This window comes from Notothenia coriiceps, unplaced genomic scaffold (genome assembly GCF_000735185.1).
Source record: "Notothenia coriiceps isolate Sejong01 unplaced genomic scaffold, NC01 NC01_scaffold00037250, whole genome shotgun sequence".
Classification (NCBI taxonomy): Eukaryota; Metazoa; Chordata; class Actinopteri; order Perciformes; family Nototheniidae; genus Notothenia; species Notothenia coriiceps.
Window position 1 is genome coordinate 4,755,154 of NW_011369951.1, and position 20,065 is coordinate 4,775,218.

The window sequence follows — 20,065 nt, forward strand, 5'->3', positions numbered from 1 at the left end:
TAACAGACAGAGGATCAGCACTTTTGGAACAGGGCTGAAACAGAGGGGATTATGGGATGCTGCAATGATCTGTTTGGTGTTTCAGCAAAACACTTCAGACACATGTTTTGTATATATCTGAGACCTATAATATATTGATGAAAAACAGTATAATAGGGGACCTTTTTAAAGAATCATAAAATAACAGCTTTCAACTAAAATAACAAAGGTCAAACATTGGGAAATGTAATATTGAGTTCTGGCACTCTAAAGATGTCAGCCTACTTAATTGAATGATCCATCTTTATGTAATTGATAAATGGATTTGGAAATGGAACACACTGTCTTCCCTTCTCTGCAGGTGGTCACGGTACATGGAGCTCCTCGGCCAATGGCGTTCTTCAGGTGGATCCTAAAAGTGGTGCAGCAGTAGCCAGAGACTCTGGGACCGTCACTGTGTACTACGAGATACCTGGTGTTTTGAAAACCTACAGAGAGGTATGTTATCCAGTGGCAGAAAGGAGCCGCAGTGCTTCACTGACTGTTTCCCTTTTTTAGTCACGACTGTGATGAATGAGCTACAAGCAATCATTTCTAATTATGCAAACAGCACACCTCTCTGGTTCCTCTATTGCTAATCTCGACATCTCTGTTCTACAAATATTTTTCATCGGCTCCACCAGTGCATTATCCTGTATCTACTCAGCAATACATCATGGAGACAATGAAAGTACGACAGATGTGCAGTATATCCCTCATCACCTTTTAGTACCACATTGTTTCTGTCTAATGTCTGTGCATGACATTATCGCTGTGGAGATTCTCAAACACGGTGGAGAGGGATAAGGATTAATTGTCTCTCGCAGAGTGTCACCAACCATACTCCATCCAGTCTGATCGTGATCTGAATGTATGAATATTTCCTATTAGCAGAAGAGAATTGGTGCAAGGTAATTCATCTCAAACCAAAAAAGGCGTCACAAGCCAAATGTACTAAGTGAAGATGTCTTTTATCAGTGTGAGAGGAGACGTTGACAGAAGCAGCAGTAATGTTATATTAAACACTCAGCTGTGTTATAATTAGTTTTGTTTCACTGTCTGGTGTGATTGATGTAAACAATTTGTTTTGGATGGAAATTGCAATGTGGTTATTCGAGGCACTCGCCTGAATCGTCTTAGGATTTAATGGCTGCTTTCTTTCTCTGTATTTTCTGTAGATAGTAGTAGAAGCATCCACCAGGACAGCTGCTGTGGCGCAGGCTACACCTGTCAGGATCGGCAAGGAAACAAAGATCCTGCTCACAACCAGAGGGAGAGGAAACAACCTCATTGGTACTGAACTCACTCACAGGGAAAAATGTGTTAAAATAAGCTTTTTGGGAAATACAACACATTAGCCTTGTGACTATTGATGACACGATTGATACCACTTAAGTTACTTGGTAAATATGAAGCTACAGACCGTTAGCTTACATTACCTTTTTACTGGCTTTTTTCCAACTTTTTTGTTTAATACGTAGGAAAAAAAAGTGCCAATTTGACAAATTGCTGTTTTAATGATTGTAGACTATTTTGCAATGGTGATCTGTCATTTTCAAGGGTCTGACGCATAACCCAACAAAAAACACAAATTGTAGTTTTCACACTTTTTCTACAGATTAAACAAGATAGAAATGTTTAATAAGAGGGATGCAGAGGGGTTGAAGGAGGGTTTGTTAGCTTTGGACAGAGACAGGCTAGTTCTGCCTGTTTCTGCTTATGGCTATAGCTTCATGTTTGACGGACAATTGAGTGACGTCCATCTTTTTATTGAACTCTCGCACTGTCAAAAGTCCCTTTTCTCATTTGTAACTGCCTTGCTGAAAACATAACAGTTTGAATAATTAGTTATCTAATGCCAGTGTTCTCCTCCATGCAGGCACCTGTTCCCCAGCCCAGGCAGAAGCTATTTCTCAGCTGAAGCCAGAGACCTCAGTCAGCTGCCATCTGAGCTTCAGCAGTGATGTTATTGACTTCTCTGCTAATGATGTCTTCAAAACACACACCAGCTTCGACTCCAGCATTGGTAAGGCTTTTCTGACCAAAAATCACGTCCATGGTCAAAGCAGCAGAAAGCCTTTTCATATTCATACAGAAACTGTGAGCAGTTACAAAGCCTTTGAGAAAATGTAATCATTTTTTATTTTATTCAGACACAGAACATGTGGGTCTCTTTGGAGGATACAACCCTTTATCTTTAATTTGGTGTCTGTCCTTTTGCATTTAGATCAATTTTTAAAGGTTTTTATTGAAAGTGACCTCCAAGCATCTCAACTGTCAATACTGAGATAGATTTGTTTGACATTCACCCTGCTTTTTTGTAAGTTAAACTTTTCAAAAAATGCATTTATTCTAAATCTTACCTAGGCATACCTTTTTTTAATGTGAACACTATGCAAGATCTGCCAGGAAGACACTATTTACAGGGCCGTAATCAATATCTGCATTTCCCATGGAATGAGTTTAGCAGGGACTGTAATAAAAGGTGTCCAGGTGATGTATTGAACTGACAAGACTCCCTTTTGCTTGAAAGCACTGCTCTAATTGTGTTTGGGACTTCGCTGCAGTTGTTGGGGATCGCTGTGTGTGTGTACAAGGCTGTTTTCACTCAGCCGAATCCCACTGAGGTCCTAATGGGAGCAAGTGATGTGAAATGACCCTCTTTGACAGTTTCAGACATTAGACCCGAGCGGGGATATAAACTGCTTTGTTACGTGTCTTGCCCCTTTTTGACACCACATTGACACTAGGGACCACCTACTGTGACATGCATAGTTTTTCCTCCTGTCCCACATGCACACATTGGTAGTTAGAGGAGCTCTATACAGAATCCAAAGCATATATATGATTTAAGGGTGGTTTCCAAAAAGGGAACCAGAGGGAGGGTGTTTTGTGACAATGCGACAATTCCATGGGTTGGGACTGCATTTCAGCATTACCCACCAGGCAATTAGTGATTAGTCAGTCACACACACACACACACACACACACACACACACACACACACACACACACACACACACACACACACACACACACACACACACACACACACACACACACATAGATATATATATATATATATATACTACAGTACATTGAACATTAGTCAATGCATTGTATGAGCACCTGGCCTGGATACCAAAACACAGTCCCAGAAGCTCTGATAACAACACAAACACGGGGAAGGTGACATTCTGTGCTCTCTTACTCCACTATTTATTTACAAAGCAAATGTGTGTGTGCCTCTATATTCATTTTCTGCAGTCTGTAGAACTTTTAAGCCTGAACCAGCTTTCTCCTTTTTTATTCCTGCCCCAGGCTCCTATACATGTTCCATAACCTTGCAGCCAATGACGGAACAGCAGAGCCGTGTGCTCAGCATGTCCATGACCGACCTGCTGGTGGGGGCCGGCCTGGAGGGCGGGGCCTCCTCTGGGGAGCGGGTCAGCGCCCGGCTGCCCATCGAGCCCGGCCTCTACGTCGACCAGACCGAACTGCTGCTCTCCAACCTGCACCCGTCAGCGGAGCTCACCGTCTACGGCCCCACGGCTGCCCTGTCCAACATGGAGGTCAGTAGAACCTGCTGTAAAATGTGCCATTGTTACTTTTGTATGTGTAGTATGACCCTTTTATTTATTTATTTTTTATTTTATAGAACTTTTTTTTTTCAGACAATAATACAGTGCAATATATCTTTCAGTCACATTCAAATGTTCAGTTTTTCCAGCTGTATCAATACAATCCTGAATAGATTTCAAGTATTAGACAACCAGTGACAGACTCTCCAGGGCTAAAAAAAATTAAAAAATCTAATAAAGATAGCCTAGCTTGAAAAATAATTAACAAATAATAGTAAATAAACAACAAAAATAATAATGATGCAGAGAGAATACAAGTGACATACAGGAGTGTTAACAATTCTTACTGTATTAGTAGATGTATTACAGGGGCCCATCGCCTCATAAATGTATTTTTTTGTAGGAGTAATAAATGTTATTTGCTCCATGTGGTGGATAGCATGACCCTTTTTAGAACAAAGTATGTATAGAAGTAACACGCCTGCACACTTTTAGGTGGTGTCTTCCTCTCCCAACATTGCTGTCCAAGACATTGAAGTACACCAGGGCTTCCCCAGCTTCTCGAAGTACACCATCAGCGCCGTGGACCCTCAGGCAGCGATCTCTGCCTCCATCTCCATAAGCAGCCCCTCCTGCGGCCCCACGATCGTCATCCCAGTCGCTCTGATTCACGTGGCTGATCACAACGCTGCCAAGCTAGGTCTGATAGCCTTTCAGTGCAAATGACAACACACTGCCTCAAGCCACAATCTCACGTTGCTTTAAATAGACTGCATGTGTAAGGTCACGGGAACGGAAGCATGGCTGTCACCTATATTCATAGAAAAGTTTGAAATGTCAATCTAAGTCATTTCAATTCAATCCATGTAGCCTCATCCAAAAATAACTGTTGACAAGCTAATGTTACAATAAGTTGTTAGCATTTTACAACACCAGCAATACAGCCTTGCTGGACCATCTATAGTTTTAATTTCTAACTCTACACCTCAATACTTCTGTCTTGTGTGTTCAACATTACTTTATATGATGTTCTCATTTTACAGTAGTCTCATTCACTGAGGACTACAGGGCATACTCTTGGAGTCTTAGGAAAGTCCCAGCTGGAGTACAAGTCACGGCCTGTTGCACTTACAGAGAAGAAGTTAACCTTAGAGCAGATGATTATAGAAACATTTAAATATTCCCCATGCACACTTGTTTGTTGTTTAGTAGTATTCAGTATTCAGATTTCACTGCCACGGTTACAAACGTCATTATCCTTCAGTGCCATAGCGACGACTTGTTAGTGTGTCACATGTTCTCAGCGCTCTGGAGGAGGTTTTGACAGCCTGTTATCTCCATCCTCCGCTCTCTCACAGCAGCTGCTACTCCAGTTGTGAACTTCGAGGGGAGCCACTCCCTGCACAGCTTCATAAACTCCTACCAGATGATGTTCTTCACCCTGTTCGCTCTGCTGGCCGGTACCGCCATCATCATCATCGGTGGGTCGCCTCATCACTGTGGGAAATGCTATTCTTGTAAAACTGGGGTAGTTGGAGGCACAGTAATACTATGACATTGTTTGAATACCTGGCATATTTGATAATAAGGTATTTGCTTTCAAATGAACTGTTTTTTTATTTTCATCTTAATCGTTACTTGTTAAACTGAAATGGTTTATGTGACTTGAGTGAACAAAGCTGTTGACATTTAACTTTAAAGTCAAGTATTATTGATTTATATATGTTTTAATTGTTGTTTACCTCTTATTATAAGAACAATTTCTGCAATTACCTTTTTATATTTAGTGTAATTCCTTTTGTACACACCTGAAAATCAACGCCTCTAACAGTGCAAGCTCTATTGGATCGGGTTGAATTCAAACATGAAGTATTGTCCCAACATGACAAGTGTGTGTTCATTAGTGGTGGCCACAATTTGAAGCACCTGAAGCTGTGAGGAAATGGTGTGATTCCCTATAGGTGTACTTGATACTAAGCTCTTCAAACACTGGGATGATGTGTTTTTAAAATGTGTTTTTATTCCCTTTAGTCCTTCACACGCTGTTCAGCCCGAGGGAACCAGCTTATCACCATGCTTTCATCCAGAGGACACCACCTATTTCCGGTAGGACACTATCACTGTGACACTTCCTCACGACATCTATCAAGCATATAATGAGTAAAGCAAACATTCAAAGGGTTATACCTAAATGTATGACACCTCTCTTTGGGTTGAAGCAGCAATACAAACGTTTGTTTAACCTCCATAGTGGTGACGCCACTGCTGTAAAAAGTCTACTGAGAAAAGGTAGTCTGACAGCATCCAGGACACTTTTCTGGCAGTCAAAATAGATTTTTTGATGAAACGCCACCTCTCCCGTTGTAAATTGAAGCTCATTTGGATGTAATACCTAGCCAAGAAAAGCATTGTATCAGTCCCCAAGTCTTCAATTTAATGTGAAAGACTCTACCGGTGTTTGATATCCCAATTTATAGCCTGTTATCTGGCTGCTGCCGCATTTTAGGGAGAGATCTAGACACGGTGCCAATACAAATGAGGCTGTACATTTGTGATTTCCTTTAAACCAAGTGGTATTTCATTTTGAAAATTCTGCCATATTTGAAGGGACCTTGACTGCTAGCAACTGATTTACTCCACTTATACATTTTCGTTGTATTCTGCAATTGATGCGTTATTTACTCCGTGCTATATTTGGCCTTATTTCAGGTTTAAACTCTCCAGCAGTGAATTCCTTTAACCGCACGATACCGAGGATGGACCCAAGCAGCAGCCCCAGGTCTCGTCTTTATTCTCCAGACTACAAGTCCTGATAAAGCTTTCTGTCTGGTCTCTTTTTCTTTGAAAAGTAGAACACCACAGGCCATTAATACATTTTCAATGTGCCTCTGTCCCTCAGTAACAAATGCTGCGGGATGCGAGTGCAGAATCTCAGTTTCCTCATTTCTTGGTACAGATTCTTAAAAAAAAAACTCAATTTTCAGAATAGCAGTTCAGTTAAGAGCTGCACGACTAAAACAGCGCTGTTTTTCTTTGTGTGTATGTTTTTGTGTTGAAACAGATATATATGTGTGTCTTTTTAGTGATTTGCATCTGATATAGCTTTTGTTTTACGAAACCGTCCCGTGTTCAACTGACATCTTTTCATGTGTGCTTTAAAAAACAACCACTCGATTGTGCTTTAAATTAGGCTTTGTTTTTGCTCACCCCTTACTTGTCTGCAACTTATTTGACATGTGAAATGTACTAGCTCAGGGGGAACCTAATTCTTGTGTGACAGAAAGCGAACTTTAACTTGAAAACATTTGATTTTATGAGCAGGGAGTTGTTTCGTTGTAGCTAATACATTTTTGTGAAAATGCCGTCCACTGAAACCGTCCTATTTAAAAGGTGATGAACCCCTTTAAATGTGCATAAATCCTACTGGAAAATGTTAGAATTATTTCTGTTCTGGGCATTTTACTTCATTATTCAACATTACTGAGGTTTTGAGCCATAATGCATGCAGCTCCTGTGTAATTTATTAATGTGAAACAGTTTAGCATCATTCAGTTTTTATCCCGTTGTTGCTTTAGTGCAGAAGCAATCAAATGTGACCTGGTGTCATGTAATGTTCAGCTTGTTTTTGCACCACCACATTTCGGGAGGAGTTTAATGTAGCACTGTCGAATTGACGAGACATGGACGAGTGTGAGTTTGTTTTAAATGAGATATTTTTCTATACATTTTGAAGTGAAATGCTGATAAGCAATTGTATTTATGTTTGCTAGTGAAATTCAGTGTTACTGTAAGAGGAGTATGTGTGAGGATCAAATGGCTTCAGTTCTGTTTTTGTGTTGCCTTACAATCATATTTGAAAAGCTTTCAGCACATAATACAGACAAGTGTGTTTGCTTGTGTGAAAACGCTCTTACCTTTTGCTAATTAAAGTTTGTACTTTTCACGTTCAGCATCGATCTGGTTATTATTCATCCAAGACATCTATACAACTATTTTGCATGAAACATTTACAAAAGAAACAGACTAACGGAAACCATCTTTCCACAACAGAATAATAAATGAAAGTCCTACAGACAGCATATTTTCTCTTCTGAATAACTTCAAATACAGACAGATGTAGATGAAGTCTGAAAACTATAGCTCTTTCTCCACCAACAAAACCAATTCTGTCACCTATCGCTACAAATTAGATTTCTGCATCACCTGTTTCACTTATCTGGTCATTAAATTCTTCCTATCCTCTTCAATATTTCATCAAGACATATTTTTTTGGGATGTTTCTTCATTTTCCCCCTAGTTTATAACTGAAGAAAAAAAAAATGTCTTCTCAGCAAAGGTGGTTCAACAGGGTTATTTTTCAAACTTATTTGCTGCAGCAGAAGAAATACAATATGTAATGCAAGGAAAGCACTGCACAATATGTAAATATAAAGTTTCATGGGAAACTGGTAATTCTGTATATTAACAATGGCTGAGATCCCTTTTATGCCACAGCCTGTAGACTCTCCACAGTCTGATGTGATACAGAGCGGATTAGGAGGCTGTCGGCCTCTCTGTCTCCCTGAGGATGTGTAAAGGTCTGTGACATCTGATCAAATATCTCCCATCTGTCTGTGACGCTGCTCTGGATGGTCCCAGTCACCTAGCTCATTGGTATGCCCTCTGCAGCCGCCTGCCAATGCTCCACGATTTCCAGCAGGTAAGCACAATGTGCACCACAGAATTATTTGTGAAGCAGCAGGATTTATCGTCTTAATGGGTGCACATTATTTTTTATTATAGTGCAGATTGTTCTGTTTTAAGAATAATCAATCAGTTTCCAATTTGTGAAAAGCAGAATATGAGCACCACATTTATCAGGGCCTGTGTTCAAATGCTTGTTTTCATCTTACCATAAGTCTAAACCTATACATATTTGATTCATGATGATATATAGCAAACAAGAGCAGAACATCTTCACATTTAAGAATCTGAACCGGCGTATTTGGCATTTTTGCTTGAAATGTTACAGATATAGTTCATTAGTTTTTAATACAGTGTTATTACTCAAGGCTAAAAACTGTACAACGTATGTTTACAGACACATAAAACCCACAAACTTGCTCTGCTGCACATGAAAAAATAATTCTGGGTGGGACACGCACAGCAGCTGCTTAAGTCTTTGCATTATTTCCCACATGCTCTTTATTTCTCAGGGGGGGTTAGACAGACAGAGCATCGACTTATGCCTGAGAGGTGTTTATTAGGAAGCTGAGGACGGCCAGCTGTGTAGCTCTGGCTAACGCTACGGTTAAGGGTATCTTAAGATGTTGGGTGGCTTAGGAGGAGACCGCATGTTAACGTTGTATTGGGTAAGGAAACACATTAAGCTGATTGGCTATCTGCTTCAGCAGCTGCTAGCAGGAGACAGAAGAAGCACAGCAGCAGCCTCACATTCATTTTGATTTACTTTCTGCTTCAGTTCAAATGTGATGAAATTCAAAAGTGGAAATGAACATTTTGAAATGACTCCCATGAAATGATATTGGCACGTGGGTTTTAAACGTGACCGTGTAGTATACCTATAGCTTATTAAGGCAGTCATCCGTGTTAAGCTAGAATGACACTCAATTTATTCTCTCCATTAAGGCACACAGGTTGCATAAACCCCACCTGTCAGTCTGTGGAGCTGAGAGCCATCTTGCTGCGTCCTGGGTGAAGGGAAACCGCCACTGTTCCAGATGGCTTACCGTGATCTCAGTGGAGGGGATCAATGAGGTGCGCATCGAATGAGACCTGACAAGAATAGTGAGGCTGCTCCCTCAGGATGATCAGGGCGGTGTAATAAAGGTCTCGTTATAAGGCGATTTCTTCGTGAGGGAAGTCAGAAGTTGCAGATTTGAGCCCAATTAATGCTTAGTTAGTTTTTATAGTTCAGTATTTTTTAACTATGAACTGAATTTTACTTTTTTAATTGGTTATATGAGTGTTTCCTCTGGAGAAATGTCAATAGGCTGAAGACTGAAGTTCATTATACAAAATGACGCAAATGTCGATGAAAACTTAATCAAGCGCCCAATCTATATTCTTACTGTTTGGATTTGTTGCGAGAGCACCGCTGAGGAAACTCCCTAACGTAATTGGTTTTGGTCTTTATGACTTTAATTACGTTTCATGTGAATTTCAGAAAAGAAATCAATTGCTTTATAGCCTTCAATGTTCCCTCTTGTGTGACAGTTCAGATCCATCACACTATGCACATCTATATGAGGTGATTGTTGATCTCAGCAGAAAGTATTTGGCATTCTTTGAAAATAAAAATGTTTCCAGTCTGCTGGTTAAATGATTGTGGCATTTCTTCCATCACAGCTGGCAAATGTTTTGTAGGGCTGATATAAGAGCCCTTCCGAGTGGGTTTGCCTCAGTGCAAATATGAGCAATTTGACAAAAATAAATCTCTCTGGCTGGCACCCGCACTGGTACAGAACAGGCATCTGAGCGGTCAGCCAGAGGAAGAAAATAGAGCCCAGGAGCATAATAATGACATGGGTTTTGGAAGGCATTAATGGTTGCTGGCATGCCTCATCCACGCAAGTCATAAGGTTCAGTACGTCCAAAAACTCCTAAAGCTATTGTAAGTTGACCAATGGAGCTGCATGAACAATTTCACTAGAAAAATATAAATATGGCAGATTTTGATTTCTTTGCGATACTGCTTTTATCTCTTTCGTTCTCCTCTCTTTTTTGTCTTTAAAACACAAGGTCAGTTGAGGAATAGCAACATCAGGGCTGGAAGGGATTCATAGCTCACCAGAGGACACTTTAGCAAGTATAAAACGATGCAGTGATGTGCATGTGGGCTCATGGTCTCCTTTCCCTGGGACACTGCTTGTAATGGTTGGCAGTTTTGTATTGCTAAGGGCACAAAACAAAGACATTAACCTTATGATGGTGTGTGCCGCTTCTGTGTTGTATACATCTCTAGAAATGAACTGAGAATTAAGCATTGCTTTTGGCAGTGTTCTGTTGACATGCACCACCCTGTGACTTTTGGCTGTTAATGGCTGTGTTGTATATAATTTGAAACCAGAAAAAACAAGCTAATGTAGCCCATCTGTACCCCATGTCCTTAAACAGCCTCCCACAGTGGTTTGCTGCAGCTCTGCCTCCACATTAAATAACTTATCACAAATCATCCAAGTGCAGCCTTCACGTGGTGAAGCCTGCAATAAAGGTAACACCCTCAATTTCATGGATAAAGCATTCACCCTGTGTGTTTGCGCTGTGACTGCATTCAGGCATACAAAACCTAAAATCAACTATCAAAAACATTTCAAAAGAGAAAAGGGACCCCTATGAGGGAAGTGCACATGAAAATATTGTGAGTTTTTTGACAACTAGGCTTATTCTTAAGTGTGAGTGTGTAAGTTACTTTGATAAGAAAGTCAGCCATTGGTGAGCGATTCAAGACACATGGAGAAGAGATAATAATGCAAACTGCCATAACTCAGTCTCAGTCACTGATTTACCTCTCATGTCTGTAATATACTACACAAGGTTTTTTCTTTCTGCTTCACATGCTGTGTATTTTAAAGACTTAACAGTTTTAAGTCCCATTTCAGAAATATAAATCCTACAATAATCTTAATTGTCAAAGCAGGGCAGATGAGGCTATAACAGACACAACTCCAGCATCAGCCTCTGTATCTCAGGCAGTGCTGCAGTTGGCTCTCTTACAGTGCACCCTTGGGACCACTGCATCCTCTGCCACACATAGAGATGTGTTGAACAGTAAACTCATTTTTGATTCAAACACTAACCCACGCTGCTCCCTGCTATTAGGATAATTTCACTAGAGGGGGGAACAGTCTGCTGCTGCTGAAACGGCATCACATAGACAGCATAGTAAACAACTCTGCAGGAGAGACGCAGCACCAACAGCATTAAGCACAGGCGGAATATAAAGCAAAAGTTCTTCTGTTTCCAATACGAGTGTGAGAGAGGGGTGGGTGTGTGTTCGTGTGCATACATGCATAAAACACGCGCTGAAAGGACATGAGACAGTATTTTGAGTATACTGAGGGACAAACCCACCTCCCCTCATCCAGCTCCTGCTAAGCTATTGTTGCGCTCATTGCGACCTGCAGGTTCATAAAACTTGCTAACCCCGCCCACTTGACAGCCAGCGTCTGTTTACGAAAAGTCACGGGAGCAGCATGGAGCTAAAGGTGCCTCACACAAAATCTCATAGCGTGCTGCCAACATGGGGGAACAGGACTTCACGGAGAGCCAGCTTCGATCCTCAATAGTCTGTCACATTCTGGTTGATTGATCACTTGACATTTACAGCTTGGTACGTGATTAGCATCTTTTAGTTTTGTGGGTTTAAAGCAGTTCTAAACGCGCGTACAGGGACTATTTATTTGAATGATCACCCACACGGACTTAAAACAATGGCGAGGCGTAAAAGGCGCAACCCGGTGAATTGTTGCGCTTAAGCCCGGTCTGGACTAAACGGAACCATTCTGTGATACAGCAGGGAACCACAGCGGAGCGATATGGAAAACCCAACCGAGAACCCTACCAGGGCTGTGGAATATTTGAAGGAGCTTAACAAGATCATCGAGACCCAGCAGGAGTTGCTGGAGAGGCAGAGGGAAAGGATCGAGGAGCTGGAGCAGCAAGTGTCCGACTTGTGCTCGGAGAACGGCTGTCTGAAGGAGCAGTACAAGCGGCACCTGGCGAACTGCAGGCTGCTGCAAGGCACCAACAGCCTGATCACCCTGGGGGCCATAAAGGAACATATCACGCAGGAAAAGTAAGACAAAACCTCGTCTGGTATTGCTTTTATTAAAGTTAAATCATCCCTGTTGAACTGCATTATTTTCATGGATTTAAAGTTAGAACAATGTACCTGATTAAAGTAATTATTACCAAAGCAGAGCCCATCTAGCTCAGGTCCAATACTGCCACACAGTGATCCGCACTTGCAACTAACGTTAGTCTACTTTGGCATCAGATGCTTTTACTGATATTTGCTGATGGAAAATAGGTCCTGGGATTACGCACGGTACACTTACAGAAAATGGGGTTTGTTGGACAGCATAGCTTTTACTGATCAAATGCAAGAGAGAATCTCCAAAGCACCCAGGTAAACTTGTAGTTTCCCAACAGATGAATTCCCAGTGGGCCTACAGTTGATTCATGTTGCCTTTGAGAGTGTAAGCTGTATATGTCAATATGTATGGGATATTTAGCAGATACAATTCAGTTTAAGATGTGCGGTAGATTATAGACTCGTGCTCAGAATCTGGTGTTTTTCAGGTTCTGTAACTTCAGCATGACAGTAGTCTCTCAACTATGCCTTTGCTCTAGCTCTCTGTGGTTTTACAAAAGGATGTCATTTGCGTGGACAGGCACATTTACCCATGATAAATGGAATACAATAGCTACAAACCTGAAAAAAGGGCACATTCTTGGGATAGATCCATTATGCAATTATGTTTGAGGGCTGGCCCTGTCTGCAGGCAGTGGGTTAAGCCCCAGGCAGAGCAAAGCAGAGTAGGTGGGCCAAATGTAGAGGAGCATTATATCAGGAGTGCAGTTAAAAAAAAATTGCTGTTCAGGCACATCATCAAGATGAACATCCCTGCATAGTCCTGTGTTCACACTCTGTTGGTCATATCTCCAAATGGCTCAGCATGCAGACATTTAACTCAACTTTTGACAGTGTGCAGATTCATTTGATCATGCTTGACCTTTGTGTCCAGGAGCGTGTTGGTGTCATGAAGATCAGTGGCAGCAAATCAATACTGATGAGTCATAGACTGTGTGGCTTTGGTGGCTGATAAAACCAGAGTCATCAGAAGAGGACGTACTATAACACTGACCTTTTTATAAATCTCTTTCGGCACTACAGTAGTAGAGTATTCTGTGTTATTTCTTTGGAAAATCAGTCTGTCACTATCTCTCATTCTGTACGGTCACAGTGTCTGAACACTATTTCAGTCCAGCTCTGGCAGAATGACACAGAGGTTAGCGAGGAGCCTGTGATTACCCCGATGAACCCCATGGAATATGACAGCTGTTAATCATGTAAAGTGGGGTTTATGGAGGACATTTAAGTGCAGTAAAATATGTATTTCAAGATTTGCCAAGGTAATTTAGCATGAAGAAAAGTAGGTTAAATATAGGTAATAATGAACTTTGAAAATAAACTGTCTTGCATCCATTTAGTTGCCATTCGAAGAGGTCGGTTACAAAGTGGCAAGAGCCATCCATAGCATCCCAAATGTCTGTTTCTTAGATTGATTTCTGGTTTTCCTGAGGGATTCCCAGGATTACCCATAGGGATCTGTTACTAATCTGCTTTTGACATACTTCCAAAGAGAGTTCTGAGCAGCTGCTCTGAGGTTAAAAAGCTCTGTTGACTTGTTTTGGACATTAATTATTTTAAGCCATTAGGAGCAAATGAGTTAATACCCTACCTGCAAAACTAATGAAATTCTTGTTAGCCTCACTGGTACTTTGTTTTGCTAATGATAAAGTGTTAGCACATTAAACCAAAATCCCGAACATGGTAAACATTTAAAAAATACCATGCTGATATTTAGTCTAAATAGAGTAGCTACTGTGGCAGTAAACTTTAATATTTCTTCATACTTCATTGACGAAGATTAGTTGTTCAGAATTCAGTTATTCATGAAAATGTAATTTGTCATGTAGTTGTTATTTAAAATGTTACCATATTTAATAGTGTCAAACACCTGAAACCACAATGTTATATGTACCTGCAGTTTTTATCTTGAAAGACATATTGACCTTGTTGCAAACATGTAAATATAGATTCATATTTCATAAGCGATCAAAAAGCCTGAATAACAAAACTATCCGAAAACATCTCAAACAGAACCACTTCAGACCTTGGCTTTGTCTTCATTATCTCAGAATGAACATGACATTAGTGTAAGCAAGTCTGCTTCCAGTCTGCTGCCAGTGACATGACAATTTTGAGTCCGACATTAAGACAAACATGTTGACATAGCTCTCTTTATGCAGTCAAGCATGTCCTTTTCCTCTTCACATGGTGGTTGTCACGTTTGCTATGCAATCAAGACCTGAAGCAGGAACAAGCAGTTGCATAAAATAACTCCTATTAGCTTGCTAGTATGATGGAAAACCATTCGTAGCCCATTCAGGTAGTTTGCTATCCACAAGACAAAAGTAGACCAATTTAACAAAGTCCCTGCAGACGTCAGTCCCCTGTGAAATACATCGTTTTATAGATTGGGGAAATATTCTTATTTGCTTTCCAGCCTCAAGTTAGATGAGAAGCTGGATACCAACCACATGTCTGAATGCTAAGTATGATACTCCAGTCAGTTAGCTTAGTAAAAAGACTGAAGACTCTTACTGTGTGTTAACACTTTTTATTACAAGTAGAATATTGTCAGGGGATACGGGGAGTGTATTCAATAAAGCCAAATTAATTATGTTATGTTTCTTGGAACTGCATTCACAGCCTCACAGGACTTGCTTTACACCAAGATGTTTTTCTGCTTTTGTATTCCTTTCTTTTGTGTTTTAAAGTTTAAATCTATAACCTTTACATTTTCTCTCGGTTTAATGCATGCAGTCTGTCATATAATATGTATATAGGGATATAAATACAAGTAAATACAAATACAGTTGGAAGCTGTTATCTGCCTTTGCTTCCTTTTTCTGTTTAGTATGATGTATGTATGATGTATTTGTATTACAGTTATCTTGAATTCAGGTTGTGTTCTTTTTCATACTTAAAGCAAATAGTGGTACTTTCACCTGTCAGTTCTCATTTGGCACGATTCCAATGCTAACTGACCTGATAATGGAAAGAGAGGAAGGACAACAAGCAGAAAATCGTACACCATGTATAACAGTCATGTTCTGTTTTAAAACAAGTGGCAGATAAAGTGTTTCTGCTACTGAATGATACATAAGATCGTTTTCTGCTATCTTGGGTTGCCTTTAAAAGCATGCTTTTCCCTGTATGTTGTTTGTACAGTTTTTCCATCTACCCTCTTTTAGAAACAATGTGCAGAGAGCAGGAAATGTGATGCACATCTGATAGTGCAACCTGTGGTGCCAAGTCAACAGATTCCTCTGTGAACTCTGCAGAACCGGCTCCTGGGTAACATTGTCGGTCAGGTTTTAAGGATGCAGCATTGCTGTGCAGGTATCGAAAGTCATCCTAGTGTGTTCTGACCTATGGTGATCAATAAAGTTGTCCACCTTATAAATTGTAACCCCAAGGCTGCTGGGTGAAGAATCTGCGGGAGGCAGTTGATTGGTTTTCTCTTAATTTAAAGTTCACAGTACCTTGAGTTCAACTTAAAGTTCATTTAAACTGGTTTTGCACTTTAGCAAGAATTAGCAATCAAAGACAAGTTTCCTTCTGTTTATGGCTCCCGAGTTGCCTGCCTTGTCAGCCTTTTAGTCAAGCCATAACTTTGCTGACCGTATGTAGTTTGTTTTCAACAGTGCTCTTCAGTTACTTGTATCCCTTGTGCTCACTTAGGAATTAAATGACAAGTGATACAAGATTAGGTTGCAAGTTTTTGAAGCACACATTAGTGATTAATGACTCTTCACGGGCGCTTAAGTCTTACTGACTTTAGGGCTTTAGCAGACTTTCAACACACACACGTATTGTATGTCTAGTAAGTGAATGTGATACGTTGTGAAATGAAACAAAAAGTGAAATCCCCTAAATATTTTTTTGTGCATTATGCAGGAGAGGCTGGTGGTTTAATCTAAGTGGATCCACGGGGATCCGGAATGGTGTGCGTGAGTGCTTTCACTTCGTATCTCGTGTTGGTGGATGCATCTGCCAGCCCACATTTAGTATTCAAACTTTTTTCCCAGGCATGGCCAGCCAACCGAGTGCAAACAATATTTGGGACGCTGATGTGATGGCTGGAGAGATAACCTCTTCAGCTGTAGTTGACAAAGAGCTGAAGTGTCATTTTCTGCACAGCTTTGTATTACATTTCTTTTTCTTAAATGTACTAAAACAGTATCCTTACTTTGATATTCATTGTTTGCTGAACAAATGCAGGCATTTCCCAATAACATTTTATTCAGAGTTGTATCTCAAATAGGCTGAGGAGGGCCGTGGTGGTTTGTGGAAGTTGAGGATTCATGCAGTTATTTAATTTAGTATAACTCCCGGGGGGGAAAGAGGCATAAGTAATCAAATATTGATGACACGTCATTGCCTACTCAAACTCTCTCCCTGTTAATAACCTAATCGAGCTAATAGGAATGTTTGAATGCTGATGAATGAACAGCAAAGCTCCTGAGTTGTTGATTCTGTGCCAGATCTCAGGCAGGATATATGCCATAATGTGACAAAGAAATAAAACAAACAAACATGTAAAGTCTCATCCGCAGGCAGTGCAAAAAGTATATCCGTTTTATGTAGAGTGGTTTACATTCATTGCATGTATTCAGTTGCTAATAAGCTATCATTGCTTTGATGCTCAAGACTTGCAGTTAAACGTGTTTGGAAAGTTAAAGCAGCTGCTGGATTATGCAAATACAAGATTTGGGAAGATAAGTGTTTTCCGTTGTTGTCTAAGCAGCGATCTGTCTTAGTATTTAGGTGATAATAATGCCCGTTCTGTTTTGAGGCTTCATTTTCACTTTATTTAAAATTGGGATGCATTTTGTTGCAGGGTTAGGGTTAGTAAGATGGGTTTATGTTTCCTTCATATACAGTTGCAAGAAAAAGTATGTGAACCCTTTGGAATTACCTGGATTTCTGCATAAGTTGGTCATAAAATGTGTTCTGATCTGCACGTTTGAAGTTTACAAAAGAGCACCTGGATGTTCCACAGCACTACTGGCAAAATATTCTGTGGACAGATGAAACCAAAGTTGAGTTGTTTGGAAGGAACACACAGCGCTATGTGTGGAGAAAAAAAGGCACAGCACACCAACATCAAAACCTCATCCCAACTGAGAAGTATGGTGGAGGGAGCATCATGGTTTGGGGCTGCTTTGCTGCCTCAGGGCCTGGACAGATTGCCATCATCCACGGAAAAAATGAATTCTCAAGTTTATCAAGACATTTTGCTGGAGAACTTAAGGCCATCTGTCCACCAATTGAAGCTCAACAGAAGATGGGTGATGCAACAGGACAACGACCCAAAGCACAGAAGTAAATCAACAACAGAATGGCTTCAACAGAAGAAAATAGGCCTTCTGGAGTGGCCCAGTCAGAGTCCTGACCTCAACCCAATTGAGATGCTGTGGCATGACCTCAAGAGAGCGATTCACACCAGACATCCCAAGAATATTGCTGAACTGAAACAGTTTTGTAAAGAGGAATGGTCCAAAACTCCTCCTGACCGTTGCTTCAGATTTTAAGTCTAACTCAACAAAGCGAACATTTAAAATTAAGATTTTGATAACACCACGTTGCATTAAAACCCATAGGACTTTGTGTAAATATTAACAACATGTTATGCTGGTGGTAAACTACACCAGGTGACATTTTAGTGGTAGAGTTTCTATCCTCCATTGTACCGAGCAATTTTACGGTAGTAACACAAATGGCCCGCCAAGAGTAAACCCCTGGTCTAGTAATGTTGTCACTTTCGCCTGGTGAGTTTGGTTTGGGAATACAAAGACATAATTACCGGGACTAACTCCCCCTTAGCTCTCTCCAAAGTCGCCACACGAGAAACGAAGGGAGGTCCAGATACTGACACCGCAGTGACACTCTCCCATACTCCGATTGTCGCGATTGATTGTGTATTCCGTCGGACCGTCAACTCAAAAAGCTCACGTGCACTGTAAAACATGGATACCTGTAGAACGGAACTCTAAAAAATTTCATCCAGACTTACGTTTAGTGCAAAACCGAGACAGAACAACCTGTAATTACAGTAATCACAACCAAAAAAAGGTAATTTAACCCAACCCGATACGACCTCTCTTCCATATTCAAACACCGGGAGTATTATAACCAAACCGATGATAAAGACATAAACAAAGTCATGGTCTCAATACAGCTAAACCCATATTACACTCAACACTAACGCCGGTCGGTGCACCTCTTGATCGAAAGCAAGGTAGTAAGCGATAGATAAAAAAAAGAAAACGGGTTACCACCCCAGGTTTTGTGTCCAAAACGATTAATTACAGTAATTAATATAAACCGAACCCAATGATAAAAACTGGACACCAGGTTAGGTCAGACGTCCGAGTTTAAATTAGAGCTCCACTGAAAATCATAATACCGTCGAACTCCAAAGAATATCATATTCCGTTGTAAGCAAACATATAATAATTACGATTCTTATTACAGTAGAGTCTCTGCTAATCTCTATATTAAAAATCATGTGTCTGTTATTAGTTTATTGGAAAGTTCTTGAGAGATTAGTATTAATGAAGTATAGATAACTAAATAATAGAGGAGGAGCTAAAGAATAAATAAGATGAGACCGAATAAGGTTAGAGATTAAGATCCTTCATGAAAAACACATAAAAATAGTAGTTACAATAATAGTGTCTAGTATAAAATAAAAAACAAAAACAACGAAGTGACAATACATTACTAATATACTTTACTTTTAATGAAAAAGAAACTTAGTAGGATGTATAGATTAGTCCTTTAAGTCTATTAATTCTATTTTTTGTGAGTCTAGATAGTCATAACGTAATGTTAAATTAATAATAATTAACCTAAATTTAAAGTAAAGTTATATACGTAATTTAGATTAAGGGGTATATACAAAAAGAGAATCGGAAGACAATAAGGTTTCGCAAGGAGGAGTCTACAACTAAAAATCCTATACATATTGTCGAGACTGGATTAGCCAGCATCATCGAGATCTACAAAATTTTAAACCTAATTTGCGCATTTAACCCTCTTCTCTATTTATGTAAAAAAAAATGCGTGTATACGCAGCAAAAAATCTTAGTCCTTAGTCCGATCTTAAATAGAAGTAACGTAGTAACAAAACTTATTAAACTCTAATTACATATTAACGGAAATAAAATCAAATAAATAGTATGAACTTATCATGACAATGGTTCATTCAAAGTCGAGGTGAGAATTCGTTCTTCCCCTTTAATTTTTGAGTTGTATCATCAAAACGTTCTTTTTCTATAACAACTCGAGCAGAAAAACTTATAAACCCTAAAGTCGTATTTAATTCACCGTATTATAGCACAAGACTAGAAGTAGGATTCAGTGTTGTTATCTGGTATCTGTGTACAGACGACATAATCGATTTGTGTTTGTTTTGATTAATATCCAAAAAATACCAAACAATAACTTGTGTGGTTACATTTAGGTAACAGTGTCACGCTCCCAACCATTTTTCATAACCCTTGCGGGAACTCTAATCTATAGACACTCAAATTCGGCGAAGGTGTAAACCGTCGTTAATTGTGCAAGTTGGTTAATGCAAAGATATCACAACCGTTAAGTCGTGGAC

General features: G+C 40.0%; 3 protein-coding genes across 39 annotated transcripts in view; 2 read left to right on the forward strand and 1 right to left on the reverse strand.

Annotated features, from left to right (window-relative positions):
• Positions 1-6,580, forward strand: part of nup210 (nucleoporin 210) — a 187,090-nt gene extending 180,510 nt beyond the window's left edge. Inside the window, exons 33-40 of one of the 2 annotated variants that reach the window (XM_010796038.1) lie at positions 341-477; positions 1,197-1,311; positions 1,898-2,044; positions 3,340-3,590; positions 4,095-4,299; positions 4,958-5,080; positions 5,631-5,705; positions 6,309-6,580. In XM_010796038.1, coding sequence (XP_010794340.1) covers positions 341-477; positions 1,197-1,311; positions 1,898-2,044; positions 3,340-3,590; positions 4,095-4,299; positions 4,958-5,080; positions 5,631-5,705; positions 6,309-6,412 — 1,157 coding nt within the window. In that variant the 3' untranslated portion in view covers positions 6,413-6,580. The remainder of the gene's footprint in view (positions 1-340; positions 478-1,196; positions 1,312-1,897; positions 2,045-3,339; positions 3,591-4,094; positions 4,300-4,957; positions 5,081-5,630; positions 5,706-6,308) is intronic. The other variant, XM_010796039.1, reaches the window with a different exon arrangement.
• Positions 1-20,065, reverse strand: part of elna (elastin a) — a 96,294-nt gene that overhangs the window by 61,597 nt on the left and 14,632 nt on the right. The gene's annotated exons all lie outside the window — the stretch shown is intronic.
• LOC104966752 (IQ motif and SEC7 domain-containing protein 2-like) lies at positions 11,808-13,496 on the forward strand. Its single transcript, XM_010795997.1, has 2 exons — positions 11,808-12,396; positions 13,349-13,496. Exons 1-2 carry the CDS (start codon positions 12,137-12,139, stop codon positions 13,365-13,367), a joined length of 279 nt encoding a protein of 92 aa, XP_010794299.1. The 5' UTR covers positions 11,808-12,136; the 3' UTR covers positions 13,368-13,496.